This window comes from Danaus plexippus, chromosome Z (assembly GCF_018135715.1).
Source record: "Danaus plexippus chromosome Z, MEX_DaPlex, whole genome shotgun sequence".
Taxonomy (NCBI): Eukaryota; Metazoa; Arthropoda; class Insecta; order Lepidoptera; family Nymphalidae; genus Danaus; species Danaus plexippus.
This window is the reverse complement of record NC_083559.1, coordinates 15,715,358-15,738,853: the sequence shown is the minus strand read 5'-3', so window position 1 is coordinate 15,738,853 and position 23,496 is coordinate 15,715,358. Positions and strand designations below refer to the sequence as shown.

At 34.7% G+C, this 23,496-nt stretch overlaps 5 protein-coding genes across 6 annotated transcripts in view; 4 read left to right on the top strand and 1 right to left on the bottom strand.

Moving 5' to 3' along the window:
- Positions 1-109: 109 nt before the first annotated feature.
- Positions 110-8,207, bottom strand: LOC116777170 (oocyte zinc finger protein XlCOF6-like). 2 transcript variants are annotated; one of them, XM_032670561.2, is made up of 13 exons: positions 7,511-8,207; positions 5,785-5,931; positions 5,414-5,578; positions 4,980-5,225; positions 4,382-4,657; positions 2,902-3,091; positions 2,562-2,739; positions 1,983-2,176; positions 1,267-1,745; positions 984-1,049; positions 833-895; positions 556-630; positions 110-467 (listed from the first exon to the last, which is right to left on the bottom strand). In XM_032670561.2, exons 1-13 carry the CDS (start codon positions 7,643-7,645, stop codon positions 354-356), a joined length of 2,328 nt encoding a protein of 775 aa, XP_032526452.2. In that variant the 5' UTR covers positions 7,646-8,207; the 3' UTR covers positions 110-353. The 2 variants fall into 2 exon arrangements, with proteins under 2 accessions (XP_032526452.2, XP_032526453.1); XM_032670562.2 differs by lacking the exon at positions 7,511-8,207 and adding an exon at positions 6,790-7,461.
- LOC133319894 (dnaJ homolog subfamily B member 13-like) lies at positions 3,161-4,288 on the top strand. Its single transcript, XM_061525995.1, has one exon. It carries the CDS (start codon positions 3,257-3,259, stop codon positions 4,271-4,273), a length of 1,017 nt encoding a protein of 338 aa, XP_061381979.1. The 5' UTR covers positions 3,161-3,256; the 3' UTR covers positions 4,274-4,288.
- A 218-nt stretch (positions 8,208-8,425) lies between the features above and the next one.
- LOC116777763 (solute carrier family 35 member G1) lies at positions 8,426-10,860 on the top strand. The gene is made up of 2 exons (XM_032671471.2): positions 8,426-8,827; positions 8,908-10,860. Exon 2 carries the CDS (start codon positions 8,924-8,926, stop codon positions 9,959-9,961), a length of 1,038 nt encoding a protein of 345 aa, XP_032527362.2. The 5' UTR covers positions 8,426-8,827; positions 8,908-8,923; the 3' UTR covers positions 9,962-10,860.
- Positions 10,861-11,668: 808 nt separating this feature from the next.
- On the top strand, positions 11,669-13,157 carry LOC116777994 (mediator of RNA polymerase II transcription subunit 21). Its single transcript, XM_032671831.2, has 3 exons — positions 11,669-11,858; positions 11,934-12,212; positions 12,720-13,157. Exons 1-3 carry the CDS (start codon positions 11,817-11,819, stop codon positions 12,843-12,845), a joined length of 447 nt encoding a protein of 148 aa, XP_032527722.1. The 5' UTR covers positions 11,669-11,816; the 3' UTR covers positions 12,846-13,157.
- Positions 13,158-18,276: 5,119 nt separating this feature from the next.
- Positions 18,277-23,496, top strand: part of LOC116777876 (uncharacterized) — a 31,664-nt gene continuing 26,444 nt past the window's right edge. The window contains exon 1 of the mRNA XM_032671642.2: positions 18,277-18,536. The gene's annotated coding sequence lies outside the window, so the exon portion shown is untranslated. The remainder of the gene's footprint in view (positions 18,537-23,496) is intronic.

Below are 23,496 nucleotides of genomic sequence, written 5' to 3'. Positions count from 1 at the left end.
TGCGAGTCTAAAACAATTAATTTTGTAAGCGAAAACAATGAAAAGCACATCAGGACCACAAGGTACTAACTAAAAGATATTTATCAGGACACTAATAAATAGACGGAAATTGTAAAATATATTTATTATTCTTGAAATAATAACAAACAATAAAAACTAATTTTAACTTAAACTTCAACATATAAATAATCCTAACTAACAATGGGTCACTAGGTACAGTTAAGTCTGCTCACAAACCTGCTAATTGTGAGGGTCATGCGACAGGAACTAATTAAATGATATGATTTAGTCATTGGAAGCGTAAAATAAATTACTGTAATATATATGAGCTAGTCATAGTGTGTTTGTATGTTCTAGTGGTGTATAGTGTACAGGGCGTGGGGGTGAGCGTGAGGTGGCTGTAATATGATGCGATGGACACCACCCAGTTCCTGTCCCAAACCGGAAACGACAGCACCCGGCTGTAACTGAATAGTTTAACATGTAACCATCATGACATAATCAATATTTATTATTGATGAATAATTTTGATCTAACTTAGTACATTTGTGTTACCTGTAGGATATTGGGCACCATTGTCTGACAACTGCTAGTGGCCACGTGAAGTTGTTCTTGTTGAACACCAACAGCCTTAATAATAAAATATACAATCACTGGTCACGTTCAAAGAAAATTCTTTACAGAGAGATTTAAGTATACCAAGTTCGTGCTGTTTTAGACTTAAATATTAGGTAATGACATTAACAATAGACAATAATTTTTTTGATATGAGATTGTCTTAAGGCACCTTAAGGCAACGCCAATAAATCATTGAATAGAACAGAATACTCACATGTATTTGTATGGGTTGATGTTGAGGATGTATCTGAATCGTTTGCACTTGCAGTTGTGGTTGCTGGAAACATTAATATTATCGAAATATTATATATATATGTATATATATATATATATAAATGTCAGTTTGTTTATAGAGTGTTACTCACAGTATTAACTTGTTGATGTGTCTGTTGCAGCTGAACCGACGATATAACCGGATAGTGTTGGTTATTCTGTTTAAGCACAAATATTATTTCAGACTTAGTTTGTGTGCGCGAGATGAGTATGGTACGTCACTAGTATATATTTTTATTATAGCGATTCTTATTACAATGTTAAAACAACGCTCGTTTGTTTGTATGACACATAGAGGAATAGGAAGGAACCAACCCGTATGGTTTAAAATACTTTTATTGTTTTGGATTTCATATAAATGACATGTGTATGTACCTGCGGCACGAGAGGCTGCACGTGCTGGTGGACGGGCACCGCTAGCTGCTGCACTCCCCCCACCCCGCCCACCACCACCTGCTGCACCTGCTGCTGCTGCATCTCCTGCTCCTGTTGCTGTTGCTGCTTGAAGGCGTACATCCTCTCCGACCCGTCCGGACTGAACACGCACATCTGCACATGACTCAGCATGTGCTTCTTAAGACTGTGCAAATACGTGTAGCTCTTAACGCACAGCCCACACTTGAATCTCTTCTGGGTGCCGGCATCTTGTATAACTATTTGTCCGTCCTGGTTTATTTCCGCTTCCGCTGTAACATCTTTGTCTTCTTTCTTCTCTTCTTCAGCTATCTCCAAGCTCGTTTCCTGCAGCTTGGCTGCTTCCTCCTGGTTGTTTTGCGTCTTCGTCTCTTCATTCTGCGGTTTGTCCTTCGCGTGAGTCTTCATATGTTTCTTGTATGAGGTGCACTCCACGAAACCTGATGCAGATTCAACTGTTACAACAACGCTGCAACGTTTCTAGTAGCGTTCTAGGATTTTAATTACAAATATTAATCAATTGAAATTAACTAACCGATAAAATCGTTTAAACCGGACACAGCATAGAAATTTAAAAACACTCACATTTGTAGATCCAGAGTTTTTCGGGATCAGAGCCGAAACAGGACAAAATGGACTAGGGATTGCAAAAAATACGGTAGAAATATAATGTGCACCTTTTCCACATTCAGTGCACTGATATCTCTTCTCTCCCGTGTGCGTCCGTCTGTGCACAGCGAGGTAGGAGGGCGAGCTGAACCTCTGAGAGCAGATCTCACACGCGAACAGTTTCTCCCCCGTGTGCTTGCTCGAATGCACTCGCAGCTCCGACCGAGACGTGCAGCCTTTGAAACACACTGGACACACGAACCTATCATGATTGATATTGATTAATTAGGAATTACTTGATTATTCCCCTTTAGTTCATAAACATTGATAATATAATTAAATGTCCCATAGACCATTTTTTTTGTACCATAGACTTGTCGCTGTCGTCTGTTATATGTGGATACACAAACTATTGAGATATTTTTCAATATATTTAGGACCATCACCTGACGCTAATGTAATTTACTGAAGTGTCTTTATCGTAACACATTTTATATCAAAATAACGTTATTCACAATACTTGTCATCCACGTGTCTATTACGGCAAATCTCTGAATTTGCTGGACCGATTTTGATGGAAATCACTAACAGACAGCTGGGGTGATAAGGAGTAAGTATAAGTTTATGTTATAGAAACTGTTCCATACTTCTTATTGCCGGTGTGCGTCATCATGTGGTTGTTCCTCGAGGAGGAGGTGGTGAACCTGGCGGGGCACGCCTTACACGCGTAAGGCTTCTCCCCTGTGTGGGTCCGTTTGTGATAGATCAGAGCTGACTGCTGGGCGAACTTACGCGAACAGAACTGACACTCGAACGGACGCTCGCCTGTTATGATATGATCATGATATTAATGATATATCAGCTGACATGACTAACGATATCATAACTTAACTACGCAGCGTGTGGGTATAGGTTGAGTTTGTGATGTGTTAAATATTTTTCGTATGTATGAGATATTTTTTTTTGTAACGTGTCGTGTATTTTTACCGGTATGAACTCTCATGTGGGCGTTCAGTTTGGACACCTCGTAGAAGGCCTTGCTACATATGTTGCACACGTGGTTCCTGATGCCTCTGTGCTTCTTCATGTGCTGGCACAAAGTAGAGTGACGCCTAAACGTTTTGTTACATTCGGAACACTTGAGCGGCTTCTCGCCGGTGTGCAGGCGGAAGTGAACCTGGGACGGATAGAAAAACATTTTTGGCACAACAAAGCAATTAAAACTGTTTGGACACTGTTGACAAACGAATATTTCAGTGTCACTAGTAAATGTCACTTTATAAAATATTTCCTATTTACGTATAAATAAAATTTTTCATAAGGGAACATCGAAACGGAAAATATGGGTTTCGATTACTACGGCATACTGGGATTGAAACGATCGTGCAAGCAGAGCGAAGTCAAGAAGGCGTATAGAAGACTCGCCTTGAAGTATAACCCGGAGAGGTACGACAATGATGAGAACATGAAACGAATCTTCGCTCTCATAGGAGAGGCTTACGAGGTGCTGGTCGATCACAAGCACAGGGCGGTGTACGACCAGTACGGGGAGGAGGGACTGAAGAAAGGCGTTCCCGGACCGGAGGACTTCATACACGCCTACACCTACCACGGAGACCCCGTGAGGACCTTCCACGACTTCTTCGGCAGCAGCAACCCCTACGCCGATCTCTTGGATTACTACGAGAACCCGCCGCCAATGTTCGAATCACCGTTGGGGAAAGGATACAAGGAAAAAGATCAAACTATCGTCCGACCGCTAGCTCTGACGCTCGAGGAAGTGTTCAAAGGAGGGCTCAAGAAAATGAAGATACAACGCTTGGTGTTCACAGACGAGACGTGCTCCGAACTGAGGCTGAGGGAGAAGGTTCTATCGATACCTATCAAGCCGGGGATATATCCTGGGACGGAGATCAAGTTCAAAGAGGAAGGAGACCAAGGACCGACCAGGATACCAGCTGACGTGATATTCATAACAGAAGACAGGCCTCACGAGAACTTTATAAGGAGTGGGCTCAGCGACCTCATGATGTCTAGGACGATATCTCTGAAGGAAGCTCTGTGTGGCTTCATGCTGATAGTGAACACGTTGGACGAACGAGTCCTCAGGATCAAAATAACTGACGTCGTCGACCCCACATACGAGAAGGTCATTGAAGACGAGGGTCTACCGATCCCGGCCTGCCCGAATAAGGTCAAAGGCAATCTCAAGATACGCTTCCAAATAACATTTCCCATATATCTATCCAAACGCAGCAAAGAGGCTTTCGAAGAAGCTTTCAGGACTACGGAGGATGAAGACAAGAAATTCGACAAGCTCAAGTGCGGAACTCTCTCCACGCCGTCCATTTACAAATAGCTTTGGTCTGTTCTGAGTTTTAATAAACATTATGAGTACTATAGTTTTTATTTTACGCTGAAAGGCTAAATGCCCATCATGACATAGGATGGACACGTCATATGATACCTTCAGATCAGTGGGGTTGTAGAAGCTCTTGAGGCATATAGAGCAGATGTACGGCCGTTCTCCTCTGTGCCTTGCCATATGTGACCTCAGGGCGTACCCGCTGAAGAACCGCTTCTCGCAAACCGTGCACTGGTGTGTCTTCTGTTCGAAGTGTGTCTGCCTGTGTCTATACAGTAAGGTCTTGGTGGGGAAGGTCCTCTGGCAGACGGAACACGTCGGCTGTTTGGGAGGTCGCTGTTCGTGGGTCCTCATGTGCATCTTCAACATCCCTGGACCCTATGGTCAGATATTTTCTTGAATTTTGTTTATATGAACTTAATGTTTACGGTTTACTCAAATTTGATGATTGTGAACTATTTTGGTCATGCTGTTTATTGTCTTGGACCTATTAATTATTAAATAGTGTGACCAGAGAGACGCGCCTAGAGTTTTTTACGAGTTATGGTGACCAGAATTAATTATGACCCATATCTCATATTGATACTCCAGCTGCATAACTATAAAGTGTCGTCAAAGACTGTAAAGCAGTTTTTGAGTGAAAGCATTTATTCTATTTTCGACAATACGCGCCAGACAAAGTATACATTTCTCAGCTGACCTTGAACGTTCTCTCGCATATGTGACACATCGGCGGCTTCTTGCAGTTCGCTTTGATCCAGTTAGAGTGAGATAGCATGTGCATCTTCAGCCACTTGGCGTATTTGAACTCTTTCTGACAGAGATTGCAGACGTGTCTGAACGGGGCCACTGATGAAGTGGCTTGGAATACAACCATCTGGAGATAGTTCTCCTCGTCTGAATTCAACGCCTCCTCCGCCTTGGCCACTGCACTGGAAGGTTCCAGCTGAAAGTTTATCACAGCTCAATTCTCACTCCACTGTGGCTGGAGGTGAAAGTATCTATGTGTTATAGAGGATTAAGTCTCTTGCTAAAAATAAGTTAGCGACTTTGAACAATAATCCAAAAAATGTCCTAAGATAGGTTAACTTTTTTGGACTAGGGATCTGTCGTCCAACAAGCAGTTCTTATCACCTTGTCAACGTCGAAGTCGTCCTTATTCAATATCTCCTGCGTGACGTTGGTGTCGTTGGAGGTCTCGGGGAAGAAGCTGTCCAGTAATTGGCTGGCGGTGTTGTTCAGGCTCGGCACTTCTATAAACTGGATGTACTGGTTCGTTTCCGCGAGCACCTCATCCTTCTACATAAGAATAAACCGTTTATATATGGAAACCTTCATACAAATAAAAATAAAAACATCGTGTTGTAAGAAGGCTCGAATAACGTTCGTGTCACTTACGCAATATTTTATTTTAATTATACCAAAAAAAATATATGCAACCCAATTAATGATAACCATAAATAAGACACAAAACCAGACGTTCTAAACATTTCCTAGAATATTACCTTGAGCGTCTCTTCAGCCATTGCTTTCGCCTGTTCGCGGAGGACCACGTCGTTCCTCTCCACCAGATCCTTGAAGGCGTGACACCTTGAGATCTGATGCACGCATTGCAGACACAACTGGGACGGAAGACCGTCGCCCACAGACACCTGGACGAAGACATTTATATATGAAACGCCGTTCTATAATAATATGAAGTAAATATGACAAGTGTAGGTAAAGTGGACTTCATAGATAGCCAGAAATGATAGAATTGTGATGTCTGTATACATGCATCTGTCACCACGTGACGTGACGTGTACAGTCTAAGCCTAAATATTTATTAAATCCCCACAGGTGCCAATCATTCGTTAAGAAACTGTTCCTCCACATTACTATTAACACAGATAATATATACACATCATGACGGACAGACATTCATTTGTGAACTTATGTGCATATGTTTACACGTAATGCAAGAGAGCGGCCATGTTTAGGTTAGTGTATAATGATATAATCTATTTAGTTGAACAATTTCATGGATAATTGGATAAAAGTATTGTATATAATATTTTCTAAGCTGATCTCTCATCATCCAGACAGCTCTTGGTCCAACGCAAATAAGACAACTCGCATACGCGACGAAGGCAAAATATTAAATACACATAAAAATAAACATGATTCACTGTTGATAAACGTAATCTCTGCTGTTCTAGGAATATTCCTTATAAATATTCTTAGTTAAATATGTCTTTAATTGTATAAAAAAACATAAAAATCAAGACATTAAACAGATAATCATCATTAAATTTAATTCCCTTAAATTAACATTCCCAAATTCCTTCTTAGAATTTAAAATTTTACCTCCTGGAATTAAGTTTATATAAAAAAAAAAAACAATAAAATAAATGTTGAATTTTAATTCTTAGTTATTTTTAGTACAAGCTGTATTAACTAAATATCTACAAAGTAACAAGCAATATGTATTGTGAGTTAATTTAAAATGTTATAAAACAGAGCGTGCACACCTGTTCAATTAACTAAGCACCTTCAACTCATTACGTAGGTAGACATGTTCGTTATTTGATCATTTTTTTACTTAGTATTAAACTCGAGTACGTAACTGTAATGCGTCATTGAATAACTATTACGTTACCGATAATTACATATTGTACCCATCTCTAAATTTAACACAGAATCCAGTGAAAATATATTATATATTTTATATATATATCTTTAAGCATCTCATTCGCAAGCGACGTATTTCAGACATTTGATTTTAATAATACTTAATAGTAAAAAAAAGCTTCAGAAAACCATTCACAGAAAGCGTAACAGATTGCAGAATTATATTGTCATATATTCTATGACTCGAAGAACTTCGCTGGCGTTCATAAAAGTTTCAAGTTAAACAAAAACTTTGAAAATGTTTGCATGACCTCCGTCGAATTAATATTAAATGACAAAAATATTCGCAAGCAGTGCGTAGAACATGAATAGAATTGTATCGCCCAAGCCACTGTTACATTTCAGTGACAAACCAAAATAGAAAAGGACGGCCAGAATTTCTCAAACGAATTCCCCAAAGTACGCTGGAAGCAAATCTTACATCGGATGTTTCCCATGACTTCTAAACAAAGATGACTCGAGTGTCATCAGGACTGGTGCGTAATATGAACGCGAGGGTGCGAAAGAGCTGACAACATTCCAACGATGTTATTGTCACAAATATTTTGTTTGTCATCTCACCTGCACTTTTGATATGCCCATCAACATGGTAGCTGTGAGCTGTTCGAACAATGGTCTCATATCTTTCTTTATCTGCAAACAAGCGCGACATATCTTCTCAAAGTTGTACTTTTGCGTTTTAATAGCGGCAGCCATTTTGAAAGGCAGCTATCCAGATGTATTCGTCCTTGTTGTTCACCACTCACATATATACTTGCAATGTAAATCACTCGGTTATTATTTTTTTCGAACACTTCTAATCGATATATTCTCTTCTATCACAGATTTGATCGAATTTTACATTTTGTCATATACCACGACACATTTTCGTCCCTTCTTGAAATGTATGTACGCAACAAAGACAGACATAGCTTTATAATTTTAAATGATTACAGCCAGCCAGCGGGCGTTCTAGTGGGGCATAATGTCATCCGAACGTCCATGGCACACGATGAAAAGAGATAGTAGATGTGACGCAACATATTTTCAATATACGGAATATGTTTATTGAACTTAAACTTTATTTGTGTAAATGACCAAAATAACTTTTGATGTCATAAGTAAAAGTAATATATCATAGAATTATTTGGTAAAAAATAGTCTTTAACGTTTATTATACTAGCAGTCAGTATCACAGATTTGTCAGACAGAGACAGATATAAAAAGTTAAACACAAAATTAAATCTATATTGCATAGACTGTTTGGTATACCAGCAAATTACAATGAGTATGTACAGAATATTATATGAAATATAGGTAAACAATTTATATATGTCAAGTAATTGGCTTTTACTTTTAAAACTTAAAATAATTTTTAGGTCAAGGTTTTAAAAACTACCTTAGTTGATCTCTTTTCTTCAAGGCGTAAATACGCACGTGCGATAGAGATAGCAAGTCCAAGTTGTCAAAGGCAGTGACTGACGTCAAGCTTAAAATTTTGTTTAATTTAAGCTCACATCCATTCTTCCCAAAAACAATTATTTTATTTAAAAATAAATTTATAATATTCGAATAGCTAAATACGTAGTATATTTTTTTAATAAATATAATCACTAAAATATTGAAATATTTTCTTCGTACAAGTAATTCTATTGTATTGACTGTCAGATCATAAATCCAGGGCTTCAGAACTGTCAAAATGTCTCGAAAGCTCAAAACGAAATCGAAGCACCTAGGCATTCGGAATAAGTTTTAAAATGAATGAAGTTTTGTAAAGAATAAATTATCGTTTTGCTACCGTACCTATTAATTAGTTGGATATTTCGATTGTGATGTTTTTTTTAATGTCAGCACATCGATTTTTAAGGAACGCCTAATTGGCCTCAAACATCGAACAAAGTAAGAATTCTGCTTAAATTTGCCTTTGTTTCAATAACTAGAGGTAGATATTCAGTCAAAAATTTATTTTTTTGCATTAGGAAGGAGCGTGAAAAAATGTCTGAACATCTGGAACTCCAACATCTAGTGGACCTTTCGGTCGGAAGTGGCGATGAATCGATGCCGAACTTGCTGGAAAATAGAAGACCTCTCTCAAAAAGATGCCCCTACCTGGGTTTGATGCTGGCGATGCTTTCCTCGCTCTTCTTCTCCTTATGCTCTGTGATAGTTAAAAGCCTGGTAAACATAGACCCAATGCAGCTCGCAATGTTTCGGTTCATGGGAGTTTTGTTGCCGACTGTGCCGATCATAATTTACACCGAACAGACTGTATTCCCTGAAGGCAAACGCTTGCTGCTACTGTTACGTTCCATTGTGGGGACAGTGGGTCTCATGTTGAGTTTCTATGCGTTCCGTAATATGCCATTAGCGGATGCGTCTGTTATTGTGTTCTCTGTACCTGTGTTTGTAGCATTGTTTGCGAGAGTATTCTTAAAAGAACCATGTGGCATCTGGAACACCCTGTCTATAATGTTGACACTCGTTGGAGTTATCTTAATTACCCGACCACCATTTATATTTGGAGAAACGAAGGTTGAAAATAATCAGAACTATAATAGCTTACGTGGAGCTATAGCGGCATTTGTTTCAACTATATTCGGTGCCAACGCATATGTACTACTGAGAGTGCTTAAAGGCCTGCACTTCTCTGTGATTATGACAAATTTTGGTGCTATCGCCACAATGCAGACATTGTTTTTTTCCATCATGTTTGGTGTTCTCTGTATGCCGAACTGTGGTACAGAGAGATTCTTAGTTCTATGCCTTGCTATATTCAGTTATCTGGGACAGATACTTTTGACAATGTCCTTACAGATGGAGCAGGCTGGCCCCGTAGCTATTGCTCGTTCTGCTGACATCGTGTTTGCTTTCTTTTGGCAGGTTATGTTTTTTAATGAAATACCTAGCAAGTATTCAATATGCGGTGCGATTCTAGTTTTAAGTTCTGTGTTACTGGTCGGTTTAAGGAAATGGGCGTTGTCATTGCCCGCCGACTCAAGATTGAAGCACAGACTGGGTGTTTTGGCTCAATAAGTAACATAAGGTCTTCAACGCATCATGTAAATTATCATTACTTCAAATTTATTAACATTATATGACAATGAAATATAAATCATTGTAAAATATCACTTAAGCAATACATTTAAATTAATTTTCCATAGATAATACATAAATAATATATTCCGACACCTATAATGTATTGTTTCGAATCTCTTAACACCTGCAGCAGGCAGCTAAAGTCTCCATATAGCTAGTGTTGTCCATTTCACTTCACACTTATGTTCCTTATTAGCTTTAAATTGTGTTTTATCGTTCTAAGGTTATCAACTAATGTTCTTACTAATATAATGTGCTAGTCGCCACAGTATTATATCAGGTCACAATAATATAACAAGGGATATCTATGTATTTTAATTGGGTTGTGAATATCATTTCAATATTTATCGATGTTACATAGAATTACATATTGGATAGCAATTGATCGGGTTATGACGTCATAGGTTATCAAATCTTGAGATTATTCTAGAAGTTCTGTGATGTCATACTATACATAATATAGGCAGCGGTTTATTCTAAACGTTTTAAATTAATCTTGTATCGTGTAGTTATACATTTCACTATACTATATCAGTATTCAATGTTTCCGAACGTCTAGTCAAAAATATTTGTTGTTATCACATTTATTTATTTGTAAATAATTTATTTAAGAATTTAATTTAAGCAACCATTTTATTCGACAGTCGCATACATCAATTTGGCTGTATAATTAGTGTAATTTGTGAATTTATTTATGTTTTATTAAAAAAAAAAAAACAGTATTATTTATATTTACCTGTGTTATTATATATTGAATTGTGATACTATATTTTGCATTAGCGTTACAGTTATGGCTACTTGCTGTGTTTCAATAAACGTCATATTTACGTCCTGCATTTTATTTATATTATTGAAAAGTAAATCTAATATCCAAACTATTTAATATAAAAAGTGTTCTATTAAGAAGTCTATGAAAGCATTTATTTTTATTTATGCTACGGCTTTATTCTCACTGGAATTGTGGGATATTTTGCCGTCGTCATTATAAATGCATTTTAATTTCATAGAACAAACAAGTATACAATGGAGTGCAGAAAACCTAAGTTGTAATATTGTCAGAAAAGTCGTACTCCAGATAATCTTTGGGTTTATTAGATATAACAATACAATATATTAACTTCAAGCTAATTAAATTATTAGTTTTATACAAATGTACCTAAGACTTTAATAACGCCAAATTCAAGCAGCGCCGTGTGGTTATGCTTGTTTTTTTAATTGAAGAATTTAACATTGTAAATCATTTCAAAATGAAACTTGATGAAAACTCTAAAATTAAATTATATTCTATACACATCAATATTAGTTAATTGTATTGTGTTTTGTCATATTTTATTTGTAATAGACAAGTTGTTCCATAAATCCGTATCAGTTGTATGCAGGTCATATGCAATACATAAATCAATACCAAATTACAATACGGTTCAACATCTTGTTTAGAGTATCTTAACTTGGAGCTCTAAAGGTATTTCTTTTCTTGCCTTTCATTCTTTCCATATTTTGTTTAAATCTGTTCGTAAAGCATATTAATTTAAACAATATACATATTATTTTGTAATTAATATTTTTTTCATAAGATAATAAAGGTTATTACTACTTTGGTACGTGTATCCGATTTTTGGTTCGAAAGTTGTCAAAACTCCAATGACGTTTAGAAATTCGATTCCGACTAAGCGTAAACTTCTTGATTGATTTTATTCTGTTCACTTTATTTTAAATTTTCTTGTGAGCTTAGAATACGTTGAAGTAATTTCTTACAGATTTTGATTCTAACTAAACCGCTCGTTTATTAATAATGGCAGATCGATTGACCCAGTTGCAGGATACGATTAATCAGGTATATTTGTTAATGCACAGATGCACTAAAATAGTTATTTGTTACTGTATTGTGTTCCGTTTAATCATATTCCAGCAAGCAGAACACTTCTGTAACAGCATCGGCGTCCTTCAACAATTCTCATCGCCGAGTAAATTCCCGGGTTTCGATCGCAGCGGTTCACAAACGCCACAACAGCAACAAAATCAGGAAGACTATGCGATGCTATTTGCGACACTGATATCTCGATGTGCTAAGGATATCGATACTCTTATCGAGTCATTGCCAAGTGAAGAAAGTTCAACAGAGCTGCAGGTTCAAAGTCTGAAGCGTTTGGAAGCTGAAAATAAAGAAGCCGCGGAACAATTAGAGGAGGTAGGATATCATTAAATATTTGTGATCATGTCAGACTTTTCTGTTTTCACAAATCAGCATATGTGCTAATGATCTTTAAATTATAGTTAACTAAACATAAGACAATGTGTGACAAACATTTGGTCCTGCTTTGTGTAGTTTTTTTTCTTTGTTAAACTATTTTGTTAGATACCTATTTAATTAGATATAAGAATAGTATCAGATCTTTTTTCTTTACATTTGGTAAAATTACATCACATTTTTTACATAACTATTTTACAAGAGTATAAGTCATCAGCACTCTTAAGACACTAAATGTGTTATTTTATCAAATGTACATAATTCATAGACAGTTTTAAAACTACAGTATATTTTATTTATTACACAACTAGCGACCCGCCCCGGCTTCACACGGGTGCAATGCTGGTATTAAATACAGTACAGAAAAACTGTGAACATTGTATATAAAAACATAGCGACCCGCTCTGGTTTGCAAGGTTTAAAATCATCACTTGTGATTCATTACAGGTAGTCCGTCAAGGAGAGATACTCTTAGAGAAAATACAAGGAGCCCTAAGTGACATCGCCCAATCCCAGCTAGACATGCAGAACCCTCAGCTCATACTCAATAAGGATATAAAGCCCCAATTATAGAAATTAAAGCCTGTATATAATATTAGCATTTCAGAAAATGACTTATTGTCTACATTTAGGTAGTAAATATCAGCTGTATTATTAAAATCATATTAAACAGTACTAATATAAAATTGTCATGAATAACCAAAAAGGTCTTATATATACCATACTGTTTGTCGTTTGAACCTTTTAGTGATGTAGGAATTTTATGTTGTTTTTAAGCCAGTACATCAACTAACTATAAGATTTGTTCAATAGATATTATCTTAAATTAACGCAATAGGGTGAATAAGTTTATGTAAATAGAATATAAAAGGATTTATACTGAAATCTAAGGAGTTTTTATTTGTTTCTTGAATAAAGACTTTAAGCTATGATACGTTCTCGGAAGAACTTTACACACTATTTAGGTATATAAAAGTAATTTTTTTTTTAATCAAAGTTGATAAATAAAATTTTTATTATCAGAACTGTGTAATTTCTTTAAAATAGTTCCTTAAAATTCTTATTAATCCTAAAATAAAGCACATCTTAAATTTACTTATTGAAGTACGATCACTATTTCTAGTGTGCCTTTGATATATTAGTTCAACATAGTCTCGTAACATCTAAACCAGTAATTCAATTTATGCACAGTCAAATCGTTTTTTTTTTAATGTTATATTCTCAACACAGAGTTTTTAATGGATCGGCTTAGAGATATTTTTATCTCATCAAAAATAGTTTATAAAAATGAGACAGCGTTACTTCTCATGTAATTGTATCAATACAAGCATATTGTGGGCTATGGATTTTACAATACTTGCCTTGTATGTACATGCATATGTACAAAGTGAACTTAATGTGTATGTATGTATTCTTTAAGTTTATCTTTGAATGTATTAATGCGTTAGTAGTTTTTAATATCTTTGACTGTGCTCCTTCGAATAAGTCTTTGCCACAGTACGAGCAGCCGTTGAGTTGTGATTTGTTGTTGATTCTGTCTGTCTTTATAATCTAGGTGTGTGTTTGATTGAGTGGATTTTGTCGTATTGTTTTTCACTAGTAAGCAGATGTCATGTAAGTGTGGTTGCGACAGATTTGACAATTTTAGTTTTATGATATGAAGTGTTTCAAATAAAAGTAATATATTTCGGATTTACTACGCCTTTGTTATTATTCGTAACAACATACTCCCGAGGTTTCCTTATAACAACATACTCCGGAAAGTGGTTGTTGGTGTGCCATAGTGGTGACAAAACAGTGTCTTGATTATCTTATTCCGGATACTTTGTTACGGCTCTAGGTTGATTTTAGTTTATTCCCAAATTTCAATTAATTATTCTAAATGCGATTTTAACAATGAATTGTGTATGTTTTTATGTTTTTGGCTTACAATTATTGACGTTTCGTAATGCGCCTAGCCATTTTTTTTTTTGATGACGCAGGGAAACTCTTTTTACGAGCCGACTAACTGGCCTTGGTGGGGCTGGAGAGGATGTGTGAGACTCGGCCTGGGCAGGCCCCTACGCACTAAAACCACTGCGAAAGCCATCGGCCGCTATGTTGGTGCACCGCGGATCTGTCAGCGACAGGGCACACCAGCGACTGGCCGGTCCTGGCAAAGACCGGACTTACTCCCTCGGAGAAATGGGGCGATCCCGGCAATTAGGATCGCCCGGACGACGCCGGGCTTTCACAGGAGCCGGGTTACCAGCCCGACCCCAGCCCGGAGTGCAGGGGCGCTATTGGAGGCGTTGCAAATATTGCCTCCGGCACACCCCCGTCCGTCGTCTGCGGATGGAGGGTGCATCAGCTGCATCCTCCCTTTCCCGCTCAGATGCCTCCTTCGTGGACATGACCGTCTCACAGAAGGAGGACACCGCCAGCCCGGACCTGTCACTCTCGAGCATCTTCTCCGCGATACTCGAAAGCGACAAGTCCACTCCACCGAGAGCCGCCACGAGATCTTGGCGCTGCGCAGCCCATCTCGGGCACACCTCGAGGGTGTGCTGGCCCGAGTCCACCGCAGCGCCGCACTCATGGCAGCCTCTTCAAGTAATGTGCCTAGCCTAGCCTTGCCTTTCCAGGTAAGAGTATCATCTTCCCAGTGTCCAAGGTAAGGTGACCATAAAAAATAGTCTGAACGTTGAATAATCTCGTTGTTTATAGTTAGCGGTGAGTGCTCGCTATTGGGTTTGTTTTTCGCGGCTCATACCATATGAAGTCTTTTAACGTCTTTGCTAGCAAGTTATTTTTTAACCATTAATTCTATATGTTAAGATCTTCTTGAGCCACCGTTACAATATTTCGCATGGGATTACTGAAGTAAAAGAGGCATGTGTCGTCATTAATTAGCATATAATGTCAAGTCCTATTCGATTAATATTGTCAATGTAGGTATGTTAAGAATGGCAATGGACATAATGTTGAACCTTGAGGGAAAAATGTATGATACTGTTTTGAGCGAGCTAGTGGATTGGTCTATTATTGCTTCTTGTGTCCTGTTTTTTAGGTATGACCCTAACAACTCGACGACTAATGCTTTAGAATTTTTTGTAATTTCGACTGACTTTCTGTATCAAATGCCTTATTTAAATCAAAAAATGTCCCAAGTGCAATATTTTTTTCAAGTATTTGTGTGTTTATTTCTGTTATTCAATCTATTGTGGCTGTTAGTGCTTGATTTAAGGCGAAGACCGTATTTTCGCTCAATTAAAAAAATCTTTTCGGTTCGGTGTTTAAATAATGGGCTATGAACTCGTTAAAATTTATTTGACATAACAGATAGGACAGATACCAGTCTGTAGTTATTACGATCGGTACTACCGTAAGTTTTGAAGATGAGCTTCACTCTGCCCATCTTGAGATGGTCGGGGAAACTACCAAGCATCAAACTCAAATTCGCACAGCAAGAGATTGGAGCAGTTTGCCTGCATCTTTATCGTGCTTATGCCATCTACCCCCAGTACAAGTGTTGCAGTGAAAGTCTACAATAATTTTTGATATTTTCGGTGTGAACTCGTTTAGTGATATGTATGTAGTTAAGTTCGAAAATAAAATATTGTTGCTGTCGTTGTTGCATAGCTTGGGTATTTTGTTGGCTAAATCAGTACCTATATTACACATATTATTTTTTGAGATTACCTTCCGAGATAAATCCCGTCGACATTAGTTTGTATGGAACATGGACATGAAAGGACATATTTGTTTTTAAGTTATTAAATAAGTGTGATGGTTTCTTGTAAAAATTTATTATTTTTTCCACACGACTCCGTTCTCCAGTAAAGGTTTTCCGTATATTTTCAGCTAATAATTTATTCTTTCAAAACTATAAGACACCTTTCTCACAACACACCAGTAGAGAGCAAAGTCTAGATCTATAAATAAATAGGATATAACATAATGTTGAGTTATGACAAAATTTCTGCTATAGAAAAGGATGTCTTTTCTAAGTTCCTAAATGAGATGCACTGCAGGAGTGGTTAGACGTGTAATTGGTTCTTAAATATCTTAATTTCATACGTTTCCATTCAAGATTTATCTGAATGAAAAAGTTCAGTTCTTTCGCCTAAAAAACTCTGGTTGAATCCACATGTATAATTTGTATCAAGTACGTGTGCTAATTATTTGTCAACAACAGAGAGATTCACTTCATTGCTGCTTCACCTAATACTCTCTAATTTGCTTTTCGATAGACTTACCCACGGAAATTAAGGGACAGAAAATTATTTTCAAATATGTATAATAAAAGGTACGTTCATATATTTATTATTTATGGGCGTCCACTGTAGTGTAGACTACTGACGTATATTTTTTTTACTAAACATATTTAAGCTTTATACATAAAGCTGACATTTAATGTCAAATACGAAACAGCACTCATATTCAGTTCTGAAGCAATCGTTAAAAAATTTAAATAATTAATGAAGTTTATAAATCATTTTTATATGGAATAAATCAAACCTTTCACGCACATCTTAAATAGCTAGTAAATTGTAGTTATGAAATGTTTTGGTTTTTATGTAAGCAGTATATCTGTATAAATGTTTGTATACTCTGTGCGTGTGTTTAAATTTTCACTCCTAGGTAGAAAACGCTTAAATCTTTTTCGACAAATCGTAACTATTTACCAAACAAATTGACTAAATATTTACATGCATAAAAAAATTAAAAACTAAACAAGGGAATTTTGAACGTTACATTTTTTTTAATCTTTTCAGACACGAAAATGTAACAAAATTACGAATATAATCTCTCATCGATATATTCATTTAACGATAGAAATATTAATGACTCTTTCCTGCGATCATTGCTTGTTAAATGAGAACTATAAATTCCTAAATCTATAAATAATTTAATATTATATTCGTTTTAATTGCAGCTTAACAAATGATAAAGAAAGTACATACATTAGGCTAATTACTTTACTTATTACTCAATCATGTTTTTTTTTTTGTTCATGGTTCTTTTTTAACACTACTATTAGTTGTTTTAGAAAAAAAAAACTTGTGCCAGTTGCAATAAAAATGTGGTTCTACTTGAAAAACCTTTTTTTTTATCAACGTAATGTAATATTTTTAATTTTTGGCTTCGAAAGTGGTTTACGGATACATTAAAGAACTAGACTTGAAACGAAGTGTTTTCTGTGAGATTCTAATTGATATAGACCCTTGACCAGATCATTACTTTATAATTACCACAATGTAATTTTAATATTTCGTATTCACAAGTATGTTTATATTTTCCTTTAACGAGATGACTAATTGATAAAAATATCTACTAATATGACCTTCGAGCGTAGAGACAATAGTCAGTGAAGAACGATGTCAAAACCTCATTCGGGAAGAAATTTTCAACTTTGTATTCAGCTTATGAAACTTGCGTGCAATGAGTTGCTTCACTCTTTGGTGTTATTGGCTCTTTAATTATGTACAACGAGAGACGAGTAGTTTAAGAAAATTGCTAAATTTACCTGGCTCATGAAGAATTAACTCTGAATGACACATAATATATTTATCATCAATTATTCTAAAATATTTTTTATATTTATGTTTATATGTGTCGGAAAATTAAATAAAAGCGTGCTAAAAACCAAAGGATTAATTCTTATAGATTTATCTGACACAAATCTTTATGGCGGTATAAAATATAATTTGAGATCACTAATGATTACCTTATTAACTTTATTTAAGACTAAAATGAACTAACCTATTTTTATTAATTTCCATCGTATCCTAGAAGATTCCTATTAATCCTATTTTTTAATGCGACACACCTGCCAATTCCGGGTCATCCGGAAAACCGGCTGCTTTGACATTAGCATCGAAACATCACAAGGATATAAAGCGAATTTATTCTCTAATTAGTAAAAAATAAGGCTTACATTGCATCGATATTAAATGATGATCGTACATTCACGTTCAACACCCAGCCTCTCGCCGGCTCGGCTCGCTTTACACCTGTAGTTGATAACCAACCTCTTTAGTGGAAGCACGCGATTCAAACAGATAAAAATATTCGAACGCGACATTTGAATTTCTTGAACGCCATAGACCTTAATTTATGAGTTATAATCTCTTGCCGTGAACTGATGTTTTGACGTGAATGTGACATTTTAAAAATTTTTTTGACGTGTAATTTTATTGCGGGGGAAGGTGTGAATGTGAAAACTCGAGAAGGCTTGGAAGGACGGGTTAATCGGACTCTCCCTTCGCATTTCCGCAACAGGTATGATAGTAACTAGTTTAGAATTATTTTTTTAAATTAATAATAAGAATTGCTAATTAATATTAAGTTAGATATAATTTTAATCATACACTGAGCGTGCGTGAGTGCGATTTTTATATCAAATCATTACGAATTAATTTATGTTAATTTAATGTACATTTTTTCCTATGCACTTAAGTAAAAGTATATAAAAACAATAATTGTCTTTTAATAATGTATGATTTGAATAATAATGTAATCATATCCACGCGAATATGATCTTAGAAACATTCGTGTGATTAGCAATGTCTTAGGAATTGTATTTCAAAAATAAGCGACAAAAAATATATATATTTAGACATATGTTATGAATTGTCAATGGTTGATTTGTTTTTAATATATTGTATATAAACTATTTTATTGTAAAATGTAGCAAAATTTAAGTATTTTAAACCTCAGTGTATGTTTTTTGGAATTTGATAATTAACTAATTGATATTTAAAAACTATTTAAAGTCATAGATTTTTGTGTGCGGTTTATTGTTCGTCATTAAATTTTGCGAGCTGTAGCCACTAATGAACTATAACAATAATTGAAGGAAACCAGTACTTTAATTATGTTCAAATTATTATCTAATTCGAGAACAGATACGATTTTCACTACGATCATTACATACTTTGTTATTTGATGTTTATTTTTTAGATACGTAATAAAATTAATTGACACAAATATGTAGGCGATACAAAGTCATCAAGGTTATGTGATTCGTATTCAAATCCTATATTATTTTTGACATTTGTTTTAATTATAATAATAAACGGCGTGTCCTAGCAACATGTAATTAATATGTAATGTATAACATACATAAAACGTAATATAATCAAAGTTTAGAAAACTTGTTTCGCTCCAGTATGCGGCTATGAATGTGAATAACTACTTTATAGAGAATTTGATTTCTGTCATTAAATAATAATTATAATACGATTATATATAAACGATAGCTAAGTATTGCAAAATGTTTAATACAGATTTATCGATTGGTATTTAGCTAATGTGCTAAACAACATATAACATGGGTGATAGTTGAATCTTAAAGTAGTTATAGGAAATGAGTGAAGGGATTTAGAATTCCGAGATAAATTGTAAAGAAGTCACTACTTAGATTAAAATGTTTTTTTTTTTTTGTTATAGTTTATATATACAAAATAATTTTAATCTGTACCATCATACATATCATACTTTTATACTGTGGAATTGTTTGTTTTTGTTTTCATTCAACCATTATTAATAATTTCATTTAAAGTTTCGTATGTCCAGAAAAAAACAAACCGAGTAAATATTACAAAAACGATTACATACGTGACTACTTAAATAACTATTGAATATTTATGATGTGTGTTAAATTAACGTTACGTTACAGAACGTTCGTTGACGTCTAACGTCAGTTTTGTGACAAGGGACATTATAGATATATATTTTTTTAATTATGCTATGGGTTTATTAAACTGGAATTGTGGAATATCATGCCAATGTCGATGATTTTTTTTTTAAATAAAATTTTGTTACTTGTATGTAATGATATTGTATGTGTCATATGTATTTATTTATTTGTGAATTTTCTCAAGTTTATGTCGAATTTAACAGGGTTTAAACCGAACTATGGATGTTGCGATTGGTTTGATATGATGAATCTGTCTATCGACCATAAATGTAGTTCTTCTGTATATATTTAACGTAATGTTATTTAATCTGCACCATCGAAACGTGCAGCGCTATGATTGTTACATTGATTACGTGTGACTTGTTAAAAAAAAACTCGAGAAAGTCTTGAGAACCGGTCTCCTGTAGATTCGATCGTTTGTTTAATACTAGCCGCTGCAACTGACTTGACTTTCATGTTGAGATTTATTTATTCTTGTATGACAATTTCTCTATATAAAACCGATCAGTAGCCGATTATTCGAATTCATTGAATCGTATGCTAGCTTCATCACGGAAATTTTGATACGAGATTAAGATTTTGTCTGTAAAATTATAAAAATTTTGTTGTATGTAAACATTTAGTATGAAGCGGTTGCGTGGTACAAACAGACACAGTGTACACAATATCCATCTCTATATATTGGTAAAAGTTGTAATGAATGTTTTTGCTAGTAACTTTTTTGTCATAGTACGTCTTCACTTTTTATATTTTTATTCGACTTAAAAAGGTATACCAATGATGATAATATGTTCAATTCGACGTGTACATCACTAGTTTTTTCTACGACTTCGTCCGCTTGGAGTTTGCAATAAGTTCAGAGAGGAATGTATAAAGTGAGCTAAAACAATAGACATGGTAACCTATATAAAAGTTATACTTGGATCTTGCGTCATCTACACGGAATGGCTATGAAAAGTTTAATCAAATACTGTTAATCTTTTTTTAATGAACAACAAACACTCATACGTCCAAACAAACTCTCGCATCTATAATATCTGTAAGATTTAGGTACATGTACATGTAACTAGTGTTATTAGTCGTCTTGAATGTGACCATAGTTTTATTATTTAACGAAGTCCTATATTGAATTGATTCTAAATCAATTTTGTTATGAAATATGTCGATTGTCGTTATAAGATAATTATCCGAAAATCAGCACTCTCTCAACCTTAAAGTATTTTCCAAAAATAAAACGAGGGTAAAAATTTTATCGATTTCGAAATAATTAACGTAAGTACATTATATTTCTTGAGTGTTTTATAATATCTCATACGAAATAATGTTAATTATATGTTAAGATCTAAAAAAGAAATAAGCGAAGTCTCGCCAAAACATTAGTTAAATATAAAAACATATGTAATGTGCTGTGGAGGACGACGGGTACAATTCGTTCCGTTCAGTAGTTTATTTATGGTTAACTTATTAACATATTCATAAGGACGTTTTTGAACGTATTAAAATTTTTAAAACGTCTATAATGCCATTTAAAACTGAATATATTTTTAGTGTGTTTAATATACTTTAATAATGTTACTTTATTAATTTAGATGCAATGTTTTGGAAAATTCCAGATCTATACTCCATACTACGATATCTATTCATGAGCGTATCTATATCTAGGTACATCTAGTAGTTTCAATATAAGTTATAACTTGAGATTTCCGTCGTTAAAAATACTGGATTCTCACCCAAAGTCCCAATCAATCGATACGAACATTAACAGTTTATCGTTCAGTTATAACTAACGTAGATTATTGAGTTAGAAACGAAAAACGATTGGTACGGAGTGTGACGGTGTGACATGTGCTAAGCATGCCGCGATGTTGCATTTGCGATAAATCAATAAGTGCTTCTGATATCGTCTGCGGCGCGGCGTTATGAGGAAGGGATTAATGTCGTTTCTTTAAAGTTGTAAATCTATTTCTAGGAATTATAAACATATTACAACAAAATATATCATTAAGGTTAAGGAAATATTTAGACGTTTACTGTCATTACAGATGTTAAGTAATAATAATAAAATGCTATACACACTTCCTTCATTACGAGATTATCTGGTTGTATCAAAGATCACTAAAAAAATTCCATTTAAATTAAGAATACGTCGTTTAATACTGACACGTTATTTATTAATAACTAGGCACGTACTCATATCACATTTAACATTTCGAGAGCGTTTTATTTCATGTTACTTACTCGAGGTTTACATTTCTAAGAAAATAATTCACGTAACGTATAGAAACTTATAATAGAAACGAAAAATGACTTAAAAAAGAAAATAAGGAAAGTTTTTAGTATGAATATTTAACATCCCATTAAATTAATTATCTGTTATGTTTATATATTTTTAATTTTTACTAAGTAATTTTCGTATAATCGTATGGTCCAATCTTTGAAAATTTTGAAGTGTATATACATATGTGTGGTCATCGACGAGGTCTGCGTCAATCCGATTGCAAACACGTCATAACAATATAATATGTATATTAGTAAGGAGCGAGTACGATAAGTCGATGAGTTTTGATGAGTTCTGACACGTCTGAAATATTTTAAATTATATGTTATATATAAAATATGTGAATGTACTTTCGTCTTTATTCCGCATGAAATATTTGATCGTTTTGATATTTCACTTTATCTCAATCAAATCTCATTTAGTGTCAACAAAATTTAAGCGTCAAAAACAATAGCTTAATATATAAAAATATTTATTATAGTGTCTTAAAATATACATTGCTTAATTAGCCCCTATATTAGTCCGTGTTTCTCAGTAGTAGTGAGATCTAGAAAGTTCCTTGTGAACTTTCCGTTGGCAGATGTTTGACTCATTCATATTATTAGATAAATAATTAATTTCTGGTAAACGTATTCATCAACAGCTGAAGAATTGTGAGAGATCACCTAAGGGATTATTGTAAGAATTGGAATATTCATGTCCATAGATATGAGTTCGGAAAACACACACGCCGCTCTAAGATAAGGGATAAGAAGAGAAAGTCGTTGGTGTCACTCTAAGACAAACCCGGAGATCGAGAGTTTACTTACTGAATCATGGACGGAAATCCAGTTTACGTATGTCGAAAATAAAATACTAATAGTGTGATTAATAAAAAAAAATATTAAATTTATCGTATCCAGCGCATGTAAAACGCTTTTTATTCCTATAGGTATTTTAAAAGTTTTATCGATAAAATATATTTGATAATGTCAAACAGAAAACGTCGTTGTCTAAGTATTTATTTAATTTTCAAATCATCTCATTTCGACTTCAATAAACCGGTCAACGGACTGGTTTTAAAAGGTATATATATAATACATTTGACGATATTTATTGATTTTGAATAACGTTTCCTTTTAATACATGGTTTAAAAAAACAGAATTTACGAATACATTTTCTCAATCATATAAATTGAAGATGTTTTGAGATATATATTATTTGTATAAGAATAGATCAACTTGGCAACATCATAAAAAAAAAAATTAATAAATCTTTGTAG